Below are 22,303 nucleotides of genomic sequence, written 5' to 3'. Positions count from 1 at the left end.
CACACATTCTGAAAATACTTTTAGCTGGACTGGGCCAAACAGCAATGTGTCTAGGGGCAAATCCTTCCTCCACAGCCACTGAGATTTCTCCAGTCATAGATTCTGTACTTCTGCTTCACAAGGAGGAGCAGGGTACACAATCCTGTGTTTGGGCCATGAGCTTGATCATTGCATTTGCGTGTAAATGCAGACCAATAGGAAAGAAAATTTATACCAAGAGGAATGTAACAGAAGGATTCACAGAGAAGGGAAAATCATGATTAGCTTTTTTTCCACTTAGCACTTTTAGCAGCTCTTTTCAAAAGACATATGACAAGAATGTAATAAATCACTGTACATTTTCATTTCGGAGATAAAAACAGAAAACAACATTATAGAACCTTGGTGTGTGTATTTTCCTTTGTTTGAAGCTTGCCACATCATTCTTACCTTGGCAGATTATATAATGGAGCCATTCTAAAGCAGGCCACTACTGCTCTTTTTCTCTGTTTGGACAGCAGTTTGTGCCACACTGCCTTTTTGGACCTCTGAGGATGCTCAACCTGGTAGACAAATTACACAATGAAAAATAAACAATGCTTCTTTTCCTTGACTGACTTTTAATAAAAAACTAACCTGGGCACAGTCAGAGAACAGATAACAGAAAGTAACTGGCAAAAATATTTTCTACACATTATTCAAGTGATCAGACAAATATTATGTGACCGACATGATTCAATGTCCCATTTGGACTCTGCATTATTTTCCTCCTTTACTCTTACCCTAACCCTAGGCCATTTGAACTAGAGATTAGTATGTCACTGAAGCCATCTCTCATGTAGTACTGGAATTCAATGAAAAACAAATTACTTTTACTTTTGTTTAAAATAATCTCTGTTTATACTACTCTAACTACACATGGTGTGGCTGGCAGCACTGAAAAGTAATCTATCCCAATAACCCTGTATCCCCTTCCTTAAGCATGAATAGTCAGAATGAATATAGAGTGACCTAAAACACCTCAGTTGTGCCTGTGAATGCTGGAAATGAACATAGCTTTCTTTGTGACATATCAGTGTGCCCTTGTTGCCAAGAAGGCCAATGGCATTTTGGGATGTATAAGTAGGGGCATAGCGAGCAGATCGAGGGACGTGATCGTTCCCCTCTATTCGACACTGGTGAGGCCTCATCTGGAGTACTGTGTCCAGTTTTGGGCCCCACACTACAAGAAGGATGTGGATAAATTGGAAAGAGTACAGCGAAGGGCAACAAAAATGATTAGGGGTCTAGAGCACATGACTTATGAGGAGAGGCTGAGGGAGCTGGGATTGTTTAGTCTGCAGAAGAGAAGAATGAGGGGGGATTTGATAGCTGCTTTCAACTACCTGAAAGGGGGTTTCAAAGAGGATGGCTCTAGACTGTTCTCAATGGTAGCAGATGACAGAACGAGGAGTAATGGTCTCAAGTTGCAATGGGGGAGGTTTAGATTGGATATTAGGAAAAACTTTTTCACTAAGAGGGTGGTGAAACACTGGAATGCGTTACCTAGGGAGGTGGTAGAATCTCCTTCCTTAGAGGTTTTTAAGGTCAGGCTTGACAAAGCCCTGGCTAGGATGATTTAACTGGGACTTGGTCCTGCTTTGAGCAGGGGGTTGGACTAGATGACCTTCTGGGATCCCTTCCAACCCTGATATTCTATGATTCTATGATTCTATGATCAGTTAACATTTTCTCCTAAAACAATGATTTTATTCTACTCAAAACTATGTAATTCTTACTCAAGAATCTATTTTTTTCCCATGGACCACCAATTCAGACAGAGTCATCATGCTGTTTGACTGTGCGCCAGTGTATTCAGATTCTCTACCACCTCATATCATCAGAAAGGAAAATGGAAGTTAAATGTCACCTTAATGAAAGGTTTGATGCTCTCATTCATAATAAAGGAAACCATAGTACTTTGAAATGCATGACAATGAGAACATTTTTAAGAATACAAAATTGAATTTAGGGAAAGCAGTTATCAAACAGTATTTTATTAGTTTAGTGACCCATTCAAAATAAATAAAAACTCACAAACAACACACCTAGCAACCGTGAATGGAATCACTTAATTAAACAGGCAAAGAAATTACAGGGCATCCACAGCACAGCGGAGAAGAATTAATGTCAGTGAAAGACAGATTAAATGCCACAGCCCCATCCAAAAGAACAAGTAAAAGTGAACCAAAGTTGTTATGAGAAAGGGTATGAAACAAATCACTCTATAGCATTCATACTGAGAACCACAAAACAAAACAAAGCCATCAGATCTATTAATACACAGCCAAGCACACCCCAACGTGAAACTCATTAAAATATATTTACAAACTACTATAAAACTCTCTATACTTCCCAAACAGAAAAATTTCTGGCGCATTTTAGAAGATCGCTGGAAGTAATAAAAATAGAAAAAATTAGACATGCACGAAAGAGAAAAACTTGATGACACCTCCCTGCAGATGCAATAGGCAAAGCTTTCAGCATAATGACATCTGGAAAGTACTGGGATTTGCTGGGCTATAACAAAGTACCATAAAAATAAATGGAACTGATTGCTCCCATGGCTAATATTTTTCACACAAGATTAAAGAAATGGAACTACCCATTTAAATGAGGGAAGCAAAAGTATATGAAATACATAAAGAGAATAAAATACACAAGGCCACACAATGAAACTTAATATGAATGTAAAGAGAAATACATTAGAAAATAAGAGCAGGGATATATGCAGACTGGTCAGTTTAAAAAAATACACAGATTTCTTTTAGGGCTGAATGGTAAAGCGCAACTACTGGTGTGAAGGAAAGAGAGTCTCAAATAATGATCTCAGTGGGTCCAAAACAGGATGTGGATTTGGGTTTTACAGTTACTTTAGTGTAGGAGAGTTAGAAAAATTTAAAGTAACAGAGAATCCCAATTCAACAAGGTTCTCTTGACATCAATGGGACTATTCATTTGCTTAAAGTTAGGCTGTGCTTAAGGGCTTGTGTACACAAACATTTGGTTCGTGGCAAGTTGCAGTACAAATCTACCCTGCACTAGTCTGACATGGAATGTCCACATAGATCCTGGTGATACAACAGTTTGTTAGTGTGCTTTGATCTTCTGTTTCAAAGAGAACAAGATCAAAGTGAACTAACAGATTGTTAAAAGGCATCAGCAGGGTCCATGTGGACAGTTAGTCCACAGAAAGCTAGTGTGAGGCAGGTTCACACCCCAGCTAGCCATGAATTAATTGTTTGTGTAGATAAGCCCTGAGTAATTTGCTGAAGTGGGACCAGAATTCACATCAATTAGTAGAGTGTTTGCAGGATCAGGCCATAAATGGCTACAGATACTAAATCTAACTAATGTGCATCATGAAACCAAACTCCTGAACAGAGAGAATTCGTTGCTAGACATTTTTGGCCAGTTCCAGTCAACATTGTACAGACTGAGCTGTGCAATGTACATTCAATGGAACAGAGAAGCTTACCACTTATATCTACTTTAAGCGGAGCATGGTAAATTAGGTGGGGGAAACAGACTCTCAAATATAATCCAGTGAATGCAAAATGTGTGAAGAGTCCATATTTAGAATTTTCAGGTACTCCTATTGCCTCAGCCAGGAACAGTGAGACTTCAGTGAACCCCCAGTCCATATCAAGATTGGGTAGATATAGAAGTCCCTCTTGCGTCCTATACCATGCACAGCTTGACCTCACTAGAGAATGTGGGCTATAGTCTATTATCTATTACATTGTTAATTAAAAAAGGTCACATGATCTTATAATATAAAGCAAAGTCCTAGAAAACAAGAGAATATAAATACTGGTTGGATTCTAAGGTGGGCAGATCCCAATGGTGAATTGTGTGACTTTGCACATGCCGCTCAATCTCCAAGGGCACAATCAACTCAGCTAAACACAGGCAGAAGACAAGAACTTGAAGAAAACCAAACGTGCATCTGTGATTATGTTTGCTGCAAAAATTTTAAAATATTATTGAAACAAAGAGGGAAAGTTATTGTGGTTAAAGTTGAAATGATGAAAATTCCCAAACTTTCACAAGAAGTCACTGAGATAACTCATCACAACTCATCATTTTGAATTACATGGTAATAAAGAAAATTACTATTACCAGTAGCTGTTTCTAATAGCTGCCTCTCTGATCTCAGGAGATAAGTTACTATAAAAGATTCCCACCCTTGGGTCCAATTTTTCAGAATAAAGCTACTGAATACTCTCCTAGTTCTAATTTTAAAGCTACTACGCTGCCTCATCAAAAAGTAGCATCTACTGAGGAACAGCAATGGTCCCAAATGCCTTTAATAGTCAACTCATTTTCTGAGGAAAGTAATGATAAATATCACCAACACTATAGGGAAAATAGATGGATGAAATGGGTGAGTAAATTGGCACCTAGTATAATAACTACAATAACTTCTGAGAACAAATATTACAGGTATTTTTCCTTTTTTCAAAGGTATTTTTTTCTAATATAACCCTATTCCTGGGATCTAAAAAAATGCAAGTAGTGCCCTAATACATGTTGCTATTAAACATAATAATAAAACTGAAACCAGAAACAGACATTTTAATTGCATGTCAACTTAAGAAATATATCACTAACAGAAAAAATAACAAGATCAGAGAATTTTTATGAAGAGAATTATGAAACACTTCTTAACAGATGTAAAAGATCATAGAATCATAGAAATGTAGGACTGGAAGGGACCTCAACAGCTCATCTAGTCCAGTCCCTTGCACTGAGTGAGGACTAAGTATTATCTAAACCAGTGGTTCGCAAAGCCGGTCCGCCGCTTGTTCAGGGAAAGCCCTTGGCGGGCCGGATTGGTTCGTTTACCTGCCGCGTCCGCAGGTTCGGCCGATCACGGCTCACACTGGCCACAGTTCACAGCTCCAGACCAATGGGGACGGCGGGAAGCGGTGTGGGCCAAGGGATGTGCTGGCTGCCCTTTCCGCAGCCCCCACTGGCTGGAGCGGCGAACCACAGCCAGGGGAGCCGCAATCGGCCAAACCTGCGGATGCGGCAGGTAAACAAACCAGTCTGGCCCACCAGGGGCTTTCCCTGAACAAGTGTCGGACCGACTTTAAGAACCACTCATCTAAACCATCACGGACATGTGTTTGTCTAACATGTTTTTATAAACCTTCAAGGATGGAGATGCCACAACCTCCCTAGGCAATTTATTCCAGTGCTTAACTACTCTTACAGTTAGGAAGTTTTTCTAATGCCCAACCTAAATTGTCTTTGCTACTATTAAAGTTTGTTTCTTCTTGTCCTATTCTCAGAAGTACCAGGAGCCAGCTTCCTCCCCATGAAGGAGCAGTTTCCTTCTCCCTGGTGGTGCTACTGCAGTCTTCTCCAGCTAATGACTAATCACAGAAGCATCCTAAAAATGCATTAGCAGGGTATGATCTGAAAGAGCTGACGTACCTCTGGAACCAGAATTCAAGCCATGATGCTATCCAAGCAACATTTCTTTGTAATTATACAGAGAACTGTATGTGGTTTACCTGTAAATCTCCTGGACAAAAACAGATCTGAGGCTAGCTACCAACTCTGACACTTTTGTGCGCGCGTTAACATACCCGCTAGTTTCAGGCCTGTGAGAAAACTGCAATGACTGATGCAGTCAAACTGCTATTTAGACATGGTTTCCCTGTGTGCAGCTTGACCTATTGTAGAAGCAAAACAAAACACGATGTGGATTTTAGTGTAGTACACTCAAATGATTTTCAACATCTAATTCATGAAGAAGGACCTGCCAGATGGTGCATGATGACTTGGACAAACTGTTGGGGTTCGTGGGCTGATTAAGGTGAAATACTGTCACTCTCTTGGGAAGGAATTTCAGATGAATCTGAAACACTACCTAACTTCTGAAATTTAGCATAAAATATATCAACTTGCAGGAGAGAAGCTCTTCCTGCCCTTTCAGGGAGCTGTGAGATCCCAACTCTCCTGCAACCATGAGTTCAGCAAAGAAAGAAACTGCTGGGTGAGTACTCCCAGAAACTCAGCCATCAGGAACAGACGCAAGCAGCTGCAGGTGGTACAGCTGCACTATAGAGAAAAGAGGGGACCTGAGACCCAGTTGGACTCACCAAGGTTATCTCAGGACCCAGACGCAAAACTGCAGGGAGATACCCAATTCTGGGACAACAAGACCAATCTGGTCTCACTCCTTCCCACCAGTCATGGGAGCTTGCGAAGAAAGAACCTCCTGAGAGGGGCCTCCCAGAAACCTAGCCAGCAGCAGCAGAGAAAAACAGCTGCAGCAGGGACCTTTGGACCCTGATGACCTCATCAGTGCCTGATTGATAATTTCAGTTTTCACTCTGGACATCCTTTTCCCCAAGTGGCTGTTAGTTACAACTCCTTCACTTACAGCCTCCTCACTTTAGCGTCACTACATCTGCCCTCCTTCTTCCCTGGCTCTTCTCTTTTCTCCTAGTCCCTTTACACCTCACTTCCATGTACCTTCTCCTTTCCTTTGCCTCTTTTTTTTTAGCGAACATTACATTTGTCAATCATCATTGTTCATTCTGCTTGTATGGTATATTCCTTTCCGCTTGTCTACTTAGACTGCTATCTCTTCAGGGATGAAATAGTCTCTTACTGTGTTTTGTACAGTGATTCTCACAATTTGTGAAAAACTGACAGGGGAAGCCAAGTGACACAAGAAGAACTCTACAGCCTGCAGAGTTAAGGACAGTAAGAAGGAGTTTTCAAAATATTTTAGGAATTAAAAGAATCCTGACAATGGTATTGGTCTATTACTAGATGGAAATGATAGAATTATCAATAATAATGCAGAAAAGACAGAAGTGTTCAATAAATATTTCTGATCTGTATTTGGTAAAGAGATGATATTCTCATCATCATATGATGATGATGATGATTCATAGATACTAAGGTCAGAAGGGACCATTCTGATCATCTAGTCTGACCTCCTGCACAGCGCAGGCCATAGAATCTCACCCACCCACTCCTATGAAAAACCTCACCCATGTCTGAGCTATTGAAGTCCTTAAATCATGGTTTAAAGACTTCAAGGAGCAGAGAAGCCTTCCTCAAGTCAACCATGCCCCATGCTACAGAGGAAGGCGAAAAACCTCCAGGGCCTCTCCAATCTGCCCTGGAGGAAAATTCCTTCCCGACCCCAAATATGGCGATCAGCTAAACCCTGAGCATATGGGCAAGATTCACCAGCCAGATACTACAGAAAATTCTTTCCTGGGTAACTCAGATCCCATCCATCTAATATCCCATCTCAGGGGATTTGGCCTATTTACCCTGAATATTTAAAGATCAATTACTTACCAAAATCCCATTATCCCATCATACCATCTCCTCCATAAATTTATCAAGTAGAATCTTAAAACCAGATAGATCCTTTGCCCCCACTGCTTCCCTTGGAAGGCTATTCCAAAACTTCACTCCTCTGATGGTTAAAAACCTTCGTCTGATTTCAAGTCTAAACTTCCTGGTGGCCAGTTTATACCCATTTGTTCTTGTATCCACATTGGTGCTGAGCTGAAATAATTCCTCTCCCTCTCCTGTATTTATCCCTCTGATATATTTATAGAGAGCAATCATATCTCCCCTCAACCTTCTTTTAGTTAGGCTAAACAAGCCAAGCTCCTTAAGTCTCCTTTCATCAGACAAGTTTTCCATTCCTCGGATCATCCTAGTAGCCCTTCTCTGTACCTGCTCCAGTTTGAATTCATCCTTTTTAAACATGGGAGACCAGAACTGCACACAGTATTCTAGGTGAGGTCTCACCAGTGCCTTGTATAATGGTACTAAAACCTCCTTATCCCTACTGGAAATGCCTCTCCTGATGCATCCCAAAACCGCATTAGCTTTTTTCACAGCCATATCACATTGGCAGCTCACAGTCATCCTATGATCAACCAATACTCCAAGGTCCTTCTCCTCTTCCGTTACTTCTAATTGATGCTCCCCAACTTATAACTAAAATTCTTGTTATTAATCCCTAAATGCATAACCTTACACTTCTCACTATTAAATTTCATCCTATTACTATTACTCCAGTTTACAAGGTCATCCAGATCCTCCTGTATAATATCCCGATCCTTCTCCGAATTGGCAATACCTCCCAGCTTTGTATCATCTGCAAACTTTATTAGCACACTCCCACTTTTTGTGCCAAGGTCAGTAATAAAAAGATTAAATAAGATTGGTCCCAAAACCGATCCCTGAGGAACTCCACTGGTAACCTCCCTCCAACCTGACAGTTCGCCTTTCAGTAGGACCCGTTGTAGTCTCCCCTTTAACCAATTCCTTATCCACCTTTTGATGTTCATATTGATCCCCATCTTCTCCAATTTAATAATTCCCCATGTGGCACGGTATTAAATGCCTTACTGAAATCTAGGTAAATTAGATCCACTGCATTTCCTTTATCTAAAAAATCTGTTACCTTTTCAAAAAAGATTAGGTTGGTTTGGCACGATCTACCTTTTGTAAAACCATGTTGTATTTTGTCCCATTTACCATTGACTTCAATGTCCTTAACTAATTTCTCCTTCAAAATTTTTTCCAGGACCTTGCATACTACAGATGTCAAACTAACTGGCCTGTAGTTACCCGGATCACTTTTTTTTCCTTTCTTAAAAATAGGAACTATATTAGCAATTCTCCAATCATTCGGTACTACTCCTGAGTTTACAGATTCATTAAAAATTCTTGCTAATGGGCTTGCAATTTCAGGTGCCAATTCCTTTAATATTCTTGGATGAAGATTATCTGGGCCCCCCGATTTAGTCCCATTAAGCTGTTTCAGTTTCGCTTCTACCTCAGATATGGTAATATCTACCTCCATATCCTCATTCCCATTTGTCATGCTACCATTATCCCTAAGATCCTCTTTAGCCTTATTAAAGGCTGAGGCAAAGTATTTGTTTAGATATTGGGCCATGCCTAGATTATCTTTAACCTCCACTCCATCCTCAGTGTTAAGCGGCCCCACTTCTTCTTTCTTAGTTTTCTTCTTATTTGTATGGCTATAGAACCTTTTACTATTGGTTTTAATTCCCTTTGCAAGGTCTAACTCTACTCGACTTTTAGCCTGTCTCACTTTATCCCTACATGTTCTGACCTCAATTAGGTAGCTTTCCTTGCTGATCTCTCCCATCTTCCACTCCCTGTATGCTTTCTGCTTCTTCTTAATCACCTCTCTAAGATGCTTGCTCATCCAGCTTGGTCTACAACTCCTTCCTATGAATTTTTTCCCCTTTCTTGGGATACAGGCTTCCGATAGCTTCTGCAGCTTTGATTTAAAGTAATCCCAGGTCTCCTCTACCTTTAGATCCATAAGTTCTTCAGTCCAATCCACTTCCCTAACTAATTTCCTTAATTTTTGAAAGTCAGCCCTTTTGAAATCAAAAACCCTAGTTGCAGATTTATTTTTGTTAATCCTTCCATTTAGTTTGAACTGAATTAGCTCATGATCACTTGAGCCAAGATTGTCCCCTACAACCATTTCTTCTATGAGGTCCTCGCTACTCACCAAAATTAAATCTAAAATGGCATCCCCTCTAGGTTCAGCAACTACTTGATGAAGGAATCCATCAGCTATTGCATCTAGCAAAATCTGAGCCCTATTATTATTACTAGCACTGGTCCTCCAGTCTATATCTGGGAAGTTAAAGTCTCCCATGATCACGCAGTTTCCATTAGTATTTACTTTATTAAAGACATTAAAAAGGGCTCTATCCATATCCAAATTAGATCCCGGAGGTCTATAGCACACCCCAAGCACTATCGTAGGAGAGGCTTTACTCGTTATCTTCCCCAATGTAATTTTTGCCCAGACGGACTCCGTCTTATCCATTGCATCGCTTCTTATTTCTTTACATTCTACCTCATCATTGATATACAATGCTACTCCACCACCTTTACCTTTGTTTCTGTCTTTCCTAAACAGCACATACCCTTCAATACCTGTAGTCCAGAGCTAATGCAATCCTGGGATGCATAAACAGGGGAGTCTCAAGGAGGAGTACAAAGGTTATTTTACCTTTGTATTTGGTGCTGATGTGACCACTGCTGGAATAGTGTGTCCAGTTCTGATGCCCACAATTCAAGAAGGATGTTGAAAAATTGGAGAGGGTTCAAAGAGCCACGAGAATAATTAAAGGATTAGAAAACATGCTTTATAGTTATTACAGTCAATAAATATCTACATGGGGAACAAATGTAGAATAATGAGCTCTTCAGTCTAGCAGAGAAAGGTATTGTAAGGATCCTGGGATTCATTAAATAACAAATCAGTGAATGAGTAAGGAATAAAACTTTTATTAAAACCTAAAGCACATCCATGTTGAACTACTGTACACAGTTACCCTTTGTTTTCAACCCTCTGCTTCCAGGCCACATTTCAAAATTCCTATATTCATAATACTGCCCCTTCTGAGGGAGCCTCTCTAAATTATAATATTTCACAAACATACCTCTAAAGATATAACATGATCCAATGGCTGGAAGTTGAAGATAGATACATTCAGACTGGAAGTAAGGCATAAATTTTTAATGGTGAGAGCAATTAACCACTGAAACAATTTACCAAGGGTCATGGTGGATTCTTCACCTCTGACAATTTTTAAATCAAGATTGGATGTTTTTCTAAAAAATCTGCTCTAGGAATTATTTTGGGGAAATTCTTTGGCTTATGCTATAAAGGAGGTCAGACTAGATGATCACAACAATCCGTTCTGGCCTTGGAATCTACAATGGACCCCAATCTCTGTTGGGTTCCCTCAGCACTAAAGTAATGCAAATAATAAAAAATAAATCAGTAGGTAAATCTTTAAACTCATTCACTATGCAAACTCATATTTTAAACTCTAAGTGTGAAGTCTTCCATATTATAAACTGGAAGCATACAGCCCAAAGGGAGGCTTCCTTCGCTGACCAAAAACTATGTGTAGTGTAAATTATCCACAAAACCATCTACTAGCATTGAGCTCTCAGACACCTTTTATTCTTCCATGTTCCATCATTTGAAGTTATGAACTAGGATCACTGAATTGTACATCTGTCCAGCATATACCATCATGTTATGGGCTTTCTGGGCCAAACTCACTCAGAGATACAAGTGGCAAAAAGTGGTAGCGGGAGAAAGGACATGTACATAACTTAAGGAAGCCCCCAAAATGGGAGGTACTACAGTAAGGGCGTAAGGGGCATGCACTCACTAAACACAGCCCTTAGGCACTTTGCCAGTGGGCTTCTATGCAGACCCCGTCAGACATTCTCATTTGAATCCCCACTGGAGTGCAGCAGGCCAAACTGGCACTGAACAGTGTAGTCTGTACCCATTTCTGTACCAGCAAGAGTGAATCTGACTCCTGTATATTGAGTAACAGTTTGTGGAATTATTATCAGAACATAGCTTGTGTTGCCAAGCAGTTTGGATAATCAAGAGTTTAATGTATTTCACAGGAAATTTAATTATTTTTAAATGTACATATATTTACTCAGACTCATTTTACCAGTAGCCCTCACCTGGATTTTGAAAGTTATAACAGATACTTTATCAACAGGTTATCTCTTTTAAAAGCTATTTGAAAAAACAGTTTACAGTAATTAGTTCTTTAAGATTACAACATGACGAGAAATCTATTGATAATCTGAATAGCCAAACTTCATATTAATATACAGCTTGTTACCAGAGGTTTGGGCAGTTTGAGATTAAGTATCCTTCTATGTAGAAAATCTACTGGGTCCAGGAAATACTAATGGGGAACAAAATGAAAAATGTACTGATCTTGAGAAACCTGCATATTTTGTTATTTAACACAATGTTCATCAAATCATGGTCCATAGACCATCAGAAGTCTGTGGAGCATTTTTTGGTGGTGAACAGACAGATGGCTGGTCCGATGGTGCCAGCTAAAAGACACTAAAAGAGTTAAAAATACACTTTCCTAATAATACTTTTCCAGGCAAACAATTGCTGGAGTTGCTACAAGGAATTTAGGTGATCACGAAGAATGAAGATTGCCAGAAGCTAATCTGTCTATTAAGAGATGGTTCATACTATGAAAACATTTGAGATCCTCTGGTCTAAGCAGAGAATTTTTTTTTTAACCCACAGTTAAGAGTGTGAAACATTACCTGTGATTGCAAATACCTCCTATCACCTGCTTTTTAAAGTAGGATGTTATAGGACTGAAAAAAATCTAACCTGTTCCAGGTGGAAAAGTACATTAGCTATATGCAGAACTCTTTCCACAGTCTTCTCTGGATCTGAAGCATCTTCGGTCCTGTTTGGTAAATCTTTGTAAAGGGCCATCTGCCACCTAATGGCAGGATCCTCGAGCTGCAAGAACAAGATATTTCACACATAATCGAAACAAAGTATTCCAAACACAAGGGTCAAACAGTTTATGAAGTATTATTAACACTGCTCCTAAGACAACAGAAGGTCTTTTTCTTTTGCTAAACCTTTCCTTTTGAGTGTCTAACTGTAGCAGCCGATACTGCTGTGATGTGGCACTGTTCCTTGTAAAGCAATGGGACAATGTATGCAAATAGAACTACTTAGCTACTGATTTGCTGAAAGTTTCTTGAACACTTAAAGGGGTCTAAAGAGATCATATACCAAGGAGGATGCCCAGTCATTAGGAACAAATCATCACCAGCAGAAAAGGTGATAAGCATTGTTTATATGGGATGTACAGCAAAATACTATGTTGTAGAGAAACTTTTATATGTTTGTCTCAACATTAAATCAAAGAATATTGACTATGCTGCTGCATTTGGCATTGCTTAGCACTTCCAACTATTCTGCTTTTTCATTATGAACTTATTTATAGTCTTTGCACATTTGCAATGAACAAGATGAAAGATTTTTGACTTGCTTTTGATTGTTTTCTTAAATTTTACCTTTTATCGTTAATGGCAAATTTCTAACATGACAGTAGCAAAATTTAAAAGATTAATAAATGTAGCCTGATGTATAAAGCAAACGTGTTCTTTTCACTATTTGTTTCTATTTTAGATGTAATTTTAAAGGAAATAAGTAGTTTTCTGCATTTCAATGATTTGCAATTTTACACCAAAATTAGCAATCTTTCACTTTAGTTCTTTTGTCACCCCTGTATTTGTGCTAATAAACATTGATGCTTGAAACACTTCACAAACAGCTATCACTAATTTTTATGTAAGTGACATTGGTGATAGCAAGGCAGCCTGGTACATCTGATAACAGATTTTACTGAGCGTTATGAACCTGGGTTCTATTCCTGGCTCTGCCATCAACTGTGTGTCACTTTGGACAAGTCACTTTATTTGTCTATGCCTAAAATGGGGATAATAATGCTTGGTCACCTTTACAACACTTTTATGATGTATGGATGAAAAGCACTATAAGTGTGCTCAAATTATTATAAACTTATAGGTTTGCTCAGTAATATATCCTAGAATCTACCTTTAGGTTTTTGCATTTCTTAACAACTGTCACATCCACCACAGTCTTTGCGTGAGCATATTATTGGATCATCATGATTGCATAGTCCACCAAGGACTTATTAATCGCAGGCAGAGTGGTCTTTTGAATTGAGGGCTTGCTGCTTTCTAGCAAGCTCTTTTGTTTAGGTAGTTTTCTATGGACACAAATGGTTGATATTTCAAGGATTGAGTTAGCATGTTTGGAGTAAGACTTTGGTGACTGGATCTTTATCCATGTCAAAATGATTATGAGTCTTGTCAGCAGTTTCTTGAAATAAAGACTTGATACTGAGTAATATCATGCAGGCATGCAAGGAAAGAGAAGGCAGAAACAGTGAGGACAGGGGAAGACAAATGATATGGACAATGCAACATATAAAACAAAAGAGACAATTTATCAAAGAAGGTTCTCAACCAATGCAAACTAACAAAGTGAAATTAAACAAACAGAAAATTACATTTAAGCATTAGGAGAATTATTGCACAGAACATGGTATCAAGTGAGAAGTGTAAGTGATACCAATTGGGCAACACTATAAAACATTTATTAAGAAAATAATGCTGCTGTTGTGGAGGAACTTTCTGCAAGCAAGAAAACTAGCCTTCCCACAAGGAATGAGAGTCAGTTGAGAAAAGCAGCTTCACAAAAATAGAAATAAGTCCTAACATAAGAGGTCCTGAATCACTAGGCTTATGTTTCTCACATGTGGATCTAGGTTGAGAAAGAAAAACAGGCAATTTCATGAGAAAAACAAGTAATCTGCCATTCTCTATTACAACAGAAACATGATTATTTAAAGGTAGGTGTCAGGGATACCTGAAGCCTTAGCACAACTGAAGGTTAATAAACTCAGAGAAACATGAAATTACCTACAAAGACAGTTCTGCTCATTTTGAAAATTGTAAATATGCTTTAGTGTAATTAATATCAGGGCAAGTCATTCAAATATAATATTTTAAAGTGTTAATTAATGCAAAGGAATCATACATTTTAAACTAAAATCTCCTTTAAAAATTTGACAGTGTTTATTGGTTTCAGAAAGAAAGTTCTTTAAGGCTATGAGGCACAAAAGTGTTTAAGAAGAACAAGTTTTGAAAATTAGGGTCTTGTATTTAATATGAAGTTACAATTGTAACTACGTATTTTTTATATGCAGTTTAAAGGAACAGTTTGAAAATATAGTTTCTACTGTCTAGTGAAGAGAGATGCATATTGATTTATAATAAACTTTATTCATTATGGTGAGCAAACACTGTCGTTCTAATCCAAACTTTCCTCCTCATCCTCAAAACCATTTTGCAAATAGGAAAAGAAAAGCACATCCCTGGAGAGTTTTTCAATGGAAAATCCATTCTTTTACTTTAGATTCACTGTGGTTACTCTAGCCTTTATCACCAAGACCAGCTTGGATTTCATTAATAGGAGAAATCAAGAAATCATTTTCTTTCGATGGGTTTCCAACATAGGACACAGTATGCTAAACAGCAGCAGACTTTACGCTAAGAAAAGGAAGTTTCCTGAGTGAAAGCATAGGCTGAGATCAAGGTATTAGTAAGTGTCATTAACTTAAGCCAAAAATGAATGCAAACATCTTAATGGGGGCAATCAGAATAAAACCTAGGAGAAATGAACTGGAAATTGAACACACAAAAACTACTGGAAATGGTAGACTCAGAGTTAGAAATCAGCATGAAATGAACAGCACTCAGAACTGGGAAAATCATAGAATGGATTGAAAATGTCAGGATAGAAATACCTCTTCTCATTAGGGAAAAAAACACTACTCAACTTTATGCATGAAATTATGCAATAAACACACCAATTTGAAATCTGCCGGGTCGTTTATTTAACAGCGATTTTGCATGAGTTTTACCAAGGATCTCCACAACTCCCTTTTTCATTGCCCTCTTAGATTGCATATTCCTCTTTGCTCTTCAAAGTTAAATAGCTTTTCCATATCTAAAAGGGCCATTATCTTAGGCACTTTCTGGCTTAGAAGATGGTACTACTACCTCTGGGGAAACTAGGAATCTCCTGTCTCAAATGGTATAAGCTTTCAGTGTCTAGTCCTACAGAGTCAACAAGATATTGGACCTTAAAATTTGGTGCGTTTTTAAACCATACTAAGATATACACCTTAGTCTCGTGAGATTCCCAGTATTCCCACCATCCATAAATCTTATATCATTACACTTCAGTGCTATACAAACAACACAGTACAATATAAGAAATATTATCAAGAAGATCTACGGTAATTTCAAACTCACTTAAGTGATTTAGGAGCCTAGCTCCCATTTTCAAAAGTGACATACCTATTTAGGCTCTTAAGTCCCACAGGCTTTTGTCAAGGCTGAATCCCCACTGTCACTCCAAGTGCAGAAGGTGGGGTCCACAAGGATTCTAAAAATTAATACTTGCCACTGCAGGCTTGTATTACACTCCCAGGGTTACAGCTTCTCTCTGACCTTGGCTTGATAAACACTACCACCGCCCATATGCAAAAAAAAAAAACCCTTTGAACCCAGTAAGGAGCACTTGGGAATTCCTCCCTGTGGGGTACCCTCAAGCCCTTTCACACCCCCCCGAGGGAAGAGCTGAAAAAGAAAACAAAGGAAATTAGCTATGGCTACCAGCTAATCAAATAATATGCACAAACCTCTTAGGACACCAAAAATCCCATCCTGTTCTTAAAAAAGGTAAATTTTATTAAAAACAAAAAGAAAAAAAATACATCTGGAACTTAGGCTTTTTTCTGGATTTTAAAAGAGCAATTCCAAAAATTAAGCACCCAAACTAGCTTTCTTGGGGGTACAGCTTAAAGGTTACAAGCAAACAAAAGCATCAGGGGTTAGCACAGAGAATATCCACAAGCCAAAATAAGAAATAAACCTGATAGCGTCTAAACATTCCCTATCCAAATGATTTCTTCTAGGTATGGAAGATACTTTTTCATACCTGGTTCAAACCTTACACAGCATTTCTGCTTTTAGCATTGCTGCTCTGTGAACCCAGAGAACAGCAGAGAGAACAGCAGTCAAAGGGAAAGTTTCTTTCCCATTTTAAAAAGTTCTAGCCTTCCCACTGGCTCTTTTTGTCAGGTGCCCACCTTTTTTCTTTACCTGGGGGACTTTTTAACCTGTTACAGGTAAAGCAAGTAAAGAACAGCTACCAAGAGGGATTTTACAGCTAGCTGGCTGGCTGGGTGTCCATCAAAGGGAGCTATCCCTCACTTTATTTATCACAACTTTCAATAAGACAAGCTTCTTACATTATTTTGGTACATAAATGCCTAAATCCCATTGACTTTCAATGGGACTTAGGCTCCTAAACGCAAAGCTGTTTTAAAAATGAGACATAGGCTCCCAAATCCCTGGGCTCCTGACTTTTTTCTTAGGAGCCTAAATTACTTTGAAAATGAGATTCTGGCTAATAAGTCACACATTCTTTTGAAAATTCATTGCAATCATTTCACAAATGTGGAAAACACTTATTCTTTCTTTGTGCCTGAGTTAATGTTAAAAAACCAAACACTTCAACTCATTGGGCCAAATCTGCTGTTCTTTGGGAAGGGAGGCAAAAGTGAGTTTAAATTAAATTTGAGCTTCCAGCCCTGGAAAAAATTAGAGCATCTCAAGTCTACCGTATTTTGTATCAGTTTGTAGCTTGTCCTGGGCCAATGAGCTCTAGCCACACTTCCCTTTTTCTATCACACCCTCTATTCCAGGGCTGCAAAGCAGGGGCAGTGTAGTGTCATTGTGGCAACACTTTACCAACCGAGGAAATCCCTTATACTGGGAGTACTCCAAAAGGGCTGGTTCTGCTTTCTTTATAACCCAAAATGTCATAAAGAGGCCTCAGCATTCTGCAGATTCTGACCCAGGTACCGGATGGCAGATTACAAATAGAAGAGCATTTTCAATCTCAATGTCACATTGCTATCCATTCTGAGCATATCACATTGCTCTACACTGCATCATTTAAGGCAGTGGGGTCCTGGGGGTGTGCAGATTATGTCTAACATTTACAAAGGGGTACGCACCCTCATTCAAAATGTTTTAGGGGTCCGCAAATCAAAAAGGGTAGAAAGCCAGTGATTTAAGGTGTCAGTGTGATGAAATAAGAGATTCACCCTAAAGGGCCATGCATTATTATATATCAGATACATACTGTTAATATAAATGTAGCAGCTACCAACTAATCTGAATTTCTGGTAGAACATTTACAAATACTCTCTGAGAAAACTAGCTGGATTTCTGGGTGCATAAATTAGGAGTAACGTGTAGGCAACATCAGATAAAGCTGAGACACTTGACGGCCTAGAGAAAGGGTATTCTAAATACACATTGGCTGGTCTTGAACAACTGAAGGGTTTCTGTTAGTTTTATGAAAAAAGAAAAAGAGCGTACTTAAATATTGCATTTAAGTTACCTTGCCCTGCAGATGAAGATTACTATGGATAATATCCCTAACTTCATCTTCAGTGTCTTTCTGTGAAGGAAAAATACATTGTATCACATACATCATACAGAACATTCACTTAAATAAAGCAATTACTTGTGTTAAACAGGGATGTTCTAGGCTATGCATACCATGTTAAGGAGCTCTCTCTAGGGATTAAGATAGGCCTCAGAACTTCAGGATTCTATTCCCAACTCAACTGTGCTGACCTAGGCAGCTGACAGCCGCTATGTACCTCAGTTTAACAAACTGTACACTGGGGAAACAATATCTGCCAATCCAACGGGCATGTGGTGAGGGTTAGTATTATTCATATCAAGTACTTTGATATCCTCAGAGGAAAAGCACTGTATAAATGCAAAGTATTATTTTGATGGTGTCTTGTTCAAACATTGGGCAAGATTATGACTTTTATCCTTCTCTAATGCAGGTAAATGATTTAAAAAGAGATGCATACCAGCTGCAGCTCCTGAACATAGTGTGCTGGAAACTGGTACAATGACTGCAAGTATTTGGAAAGCAAGAGCATAAGGTGGCCCATACATACACCCTTTCACTGGTGTATGCTTTCTTTACATCTGCACAGACCCAGCTGTTTTTGTCAGTATGGAGGAAGGAGAGTCATTGGACCCTCCTTGTGCCTACTCTCTTTGGGGTGTCTAGCACCACTGTCCACATTGGTCCCCTCTCCTCTTAATTCTTACACACTAAGTGTGGAAAGACCAGACTTGTGTCTGGACCCTGCACCAAGTGCAACTAAAGGCTCCCGGGGCCTACATCTTAGGTATCTGGGCATGGCTAACCCCATTCTAGCTCTCCGGGAGTAGGTCTAGATTCCATCATTTATATCTGCAGCTGTATTTATAGCTACCGATAGTCATTCAACCCATTGCACAATCATTTGCATTAAAATCATCATCATAAATACAGTTTGGAAACCTTTACCCAAATTAGTGTAATGAATGGTACCATATGGAATTCTTTGTTGCCCACTCACCACTAAACAGAGAAGGATGGTCTTCTCAGACTTGAGTTCCCTTCCCCTCATCAAAAACCTGTCATTTTTAAACAGTATAGCTGTCTGAAGGTCATATATGCTTCTATGACATAAAAGCATTGCAGCTTCACTGAATTGTGATCATACTGTCAAACAAAGCTACTTGACTGTGGAATCATTCCTAGAAGTACCATCTGTATGACAGTGAAACCTCTAGGCCAATACAAAATTATGTAACCAATTGGGAGTGATGAAAGTAGTAATGTATTTGGGAATCTGTTATGTTAGTATATTTATAGTTTCTATCTGTATTTCTAACTAACCAAAGTTTGTTAATATCTATTATTGGCAATTTTTCATAAAAAAAAAATCAAACAAGAGAAATAACTTTGTTATAATTTAACCAATAAAAGTAGTTTAATCTTTACCCATTCCAAGGCCTAGACAGAAAAAAAATACACTTCACAAAGCAACATATCCAAAAAAAATTTTTTTCAGCAAATCAAAATAAAATTAAGAGGTGTAAATGAACCATCATGGTGGTCATCCATGGTAGTTTTTTTACATAAGAGTGTACTGTACACTACTCAGTTATCACTGGGAATCCTTAGAATTATGTCCACAAATCAACATTTAAACAATAAAAACCAGGTTTTAATGCTTTGATTTTAGTCATAATTTCTTACTCTCTTGTCTGCAGGGTTGCAAAGACAGAACACTCAGCCCCAAGAAAAGAGTTTGAGAATGTCTCACATTTCTTACTGATCAATTCTGGAATGTTTTGATAGTCCTCTAAATTGAGTCCCATCTAATCCTTTTAAGCATGATCACTAGGGCCTGATCCAAACCCCACTGTGGTCAATCAAAAGACTCAATGGGCATTGGGGTCAGGCCCTGAAGATATAGAGGATTAAAGCAAGGAAAAGCAGAGAAATCTCACAGGACTCTGTTAGAGGAACAGTGTAATGTCACTGCTCCAGATCTAGAAGAAAAAAAAAACACATGAAGAGGACCTACCATGCTGAATCTGTTTTTGGCCAGTGCAATTAACTCTTGGTCTCTGGGTGCACAAATATTTAGACCAATAGGTAGTAATCTCTTCAGTGCTGCTACAATGAGAGATGTCTGCACAGAATACCGGTCCCCTTTTCGCTTCATTTTCTTTCTCTCCTGATCAGAAACAGCTGCCTAGAGCATATAACAAATATTTTATTATTATTATTAAATATTTATGACTGCAATGACATTTTAATTTACATTTTTCTACTGTTTCCTAGTTCTGACAATTTCATTACCATCTATCCAGATCCATTCTCATCCAAAGATATTGCTTCCTATGCCACACTGCCTTGTGTTTCACTCAAATACTTCATAAACATGAATATTTTCTAGAACAACTGTCTTTTGACTTGATCCCACACACATATTTCCCTTCCTATATCTGACTGGACGCTGTTCTTCAAGAGACATACTTGTCAATAGTCCTTTTATGTCTTTCCTTTTCGCAAACGTATCATTTCCAAGTTCCAGTCTCTGAGTCCTGCCTTCTCTGTTTTTGTTGCTGTTTGTTTAAATACCACCACCTTTTGTAGGGGAATCACCATAGTTTACCATAGGAACCACTGAGTTCTGGCCGAAAAAGTGGTGACAATAAACAAAAGTGTTGGCTGGAACCATGGAAAAAAGTGTTGGATGGAACCATGGAAAAATTAAAGTATCTGCAGCAATTTTCTGAACTGAACACTAAAAATCATAAGAAGATTTCTTTATAAAACACAGCATTGTCTTCTGGACTGAACACAGTATTGAGAATCAGACATTCCCGTGCCAGTTCTGCCACCAGTTTACACACTGTCTAAAAGGACTTACTTCAGTTTACATCAGTGTAAAGGAGACCAGGAATGTGGCCTTCCTCACCACGGGGGTGTTTTCAAAATTAATTCATTAACATTCATTTCATGCTTTGACTATGTAAAGTGTTATGTAAATGCCAAGTATTATTTTAATTATACATCAAAAAGTGGAGTTGTCATTGGCTTTTGTTTGATGAGATTTTGCCATGTAGGAAACAGCAAGGACACGTGCAATTAGTAGGTCATAGAAACAGGATTGTTTAGCTGTCTGGAATTTCAAAGAATCATGTGCATTTCAAAAGATGACATTCAATAGTTTTCTCCTGTTTGAAGACAAACACACATAAAGGGATACATGAAAAAATAAGCTAATGGTGAAAAATAAGCTATTGTATGAAATGTTTGACATATATATGTGAAAAATCCAAACTGATTATTTAAATTCAATGTTTATTAGTTGATATGCAGCTTTTGCAAAAAGAACCCTTTGAAGTGACACTTATTTAAGTGACTAAAAAGGAAATGGAGAATAAAATACAGTTTCATCATAATAATGCCTTGTCTGAATCAGGGTTGACAGATGAAAAGCTGTGCATCCAGTTTCATGTACTCAGAGTATACTGGTACATTTAGAAACTTCTGACACTTCCATAGCAATTTAACTGTGCTGTAACCGAGAGAACCCATTCACATTTACATGTTTGACCCCAATGTAGTCAATGGGGTGGCATGGGTGCAACTGAGATCAGAATTTGACACAATTTCTGGGAAAACTTGTTCACATACACTACATTTTTCTGTAACAAAACAAAAACTATAGAATACATGATAAAACTGTACAGTTATGCTTAACAATTAGACAATAACAGTCTAACATTTCTGCCTTACTAATGAAGGAGCATTAACACATACTGAGAATGGGAGAAAAGAGGACAAAGTATGTAAAATATCCTGGAAACAGGAACTGGCTTTAAAATATATTGACTGTGTGTCCAAGGAGATCTGACTGACCCAAGCCAGTAGATGCACAAGGGTACACTGTCAGCATTTCCCCAGAGAAGACAGGGTATTTGGACATTTTATCTGATTGAGTGAGGAGAGAAGATGAAGGAGCATCACTAAGAGGCATAAGAACACAGGACCATACAAATTGCCATATTGGATTAGACTAGCGGTCCATCTACTCTGATGTCCTGTTTCTGACACTGGCAAATATTAGATGCTTGAACAAAATATGCTAGAATCCCACGAAAGGATAATTTCAATCTACAGGAAGGAAAGGGAAAGTTAAAGGAAAAGTTAAGTTAAAAAAATTGTTTTGATTCTCTGTTCAGGTTCTGATGCAGCCCTCCTCACCTTTGTATCTCAGCACCTTGCAGAAGTGCATTAAGTGATGTGACTAGCAGTTGTCATATGTGACGTTCTGTCTTCCCCAGAGTTTTTCTCCCAGGAGAAAATTATGTGAGGTTTTATAGGATGGAGAGGGGT

The 22,303-nt window shown here is 38.5% G+C and overlaps 1 protein-coding gene across 2 annotated transcripts in view; it reads right to left on the bottom strand.

The window, feature by feature from the left end:
* RYR2 (ryanodine receptor 2) overlaps positions 1 to 22,303 on the bottom strand; it is a 735,866-nt gene that overhangs the window by 128,293 nt on the left and 585,270 nt on the right. Inside the window, exons 73-77 of one of the 2 annotated variants that reach the window (XM_043511417.1) lie at positions 19,980 to 20,150; positions 17,936 to 17,995; positions 12,242 to 12,376; positions 2,375 to 2,410; positions 430 to 542 (exon numbers count right to left, since the gene is read on the bottom strand). In XM_043511417.1, coding sequence (XP_043367352.1) covers positions 430 to 542; positions 2,375 to 2,410; positions 12,242 to 12,376; positions 17,936 to 17,995; positions 19,980 to 20,150 — 515 coding nt within the window. The remainder of the gene's footprint in view (positions 1 to 429; positions 543 to 2,374; positions 2,411 to 12,241; positions 12,377 to 17,935; positions 17,996 to 19,979; positions 20,151 to 22,303) is intronic. The other variant, XM_038395332.2, reaches the window with a different exon arrangement.

This window comes from Dermochelys coriacea, chromosome 3 (assembly GCF_009764565.3).
Source record: "Dermochelys coriacea isolate rDerCor1 chromosome 3, rDerCor1.pri.v4, whole genome shotgun sequence".
NCBI lineage: Eukaryota > Metazoa > Chordata > Testudines > Dermochelyidae > Dermochelys > Dermochelys coriacea.
The sequence above is the reverse complement of the archived record's forward strand: the minus strand, read 5'-3'. Positions and strand labels throughout refer to the sequence as shown.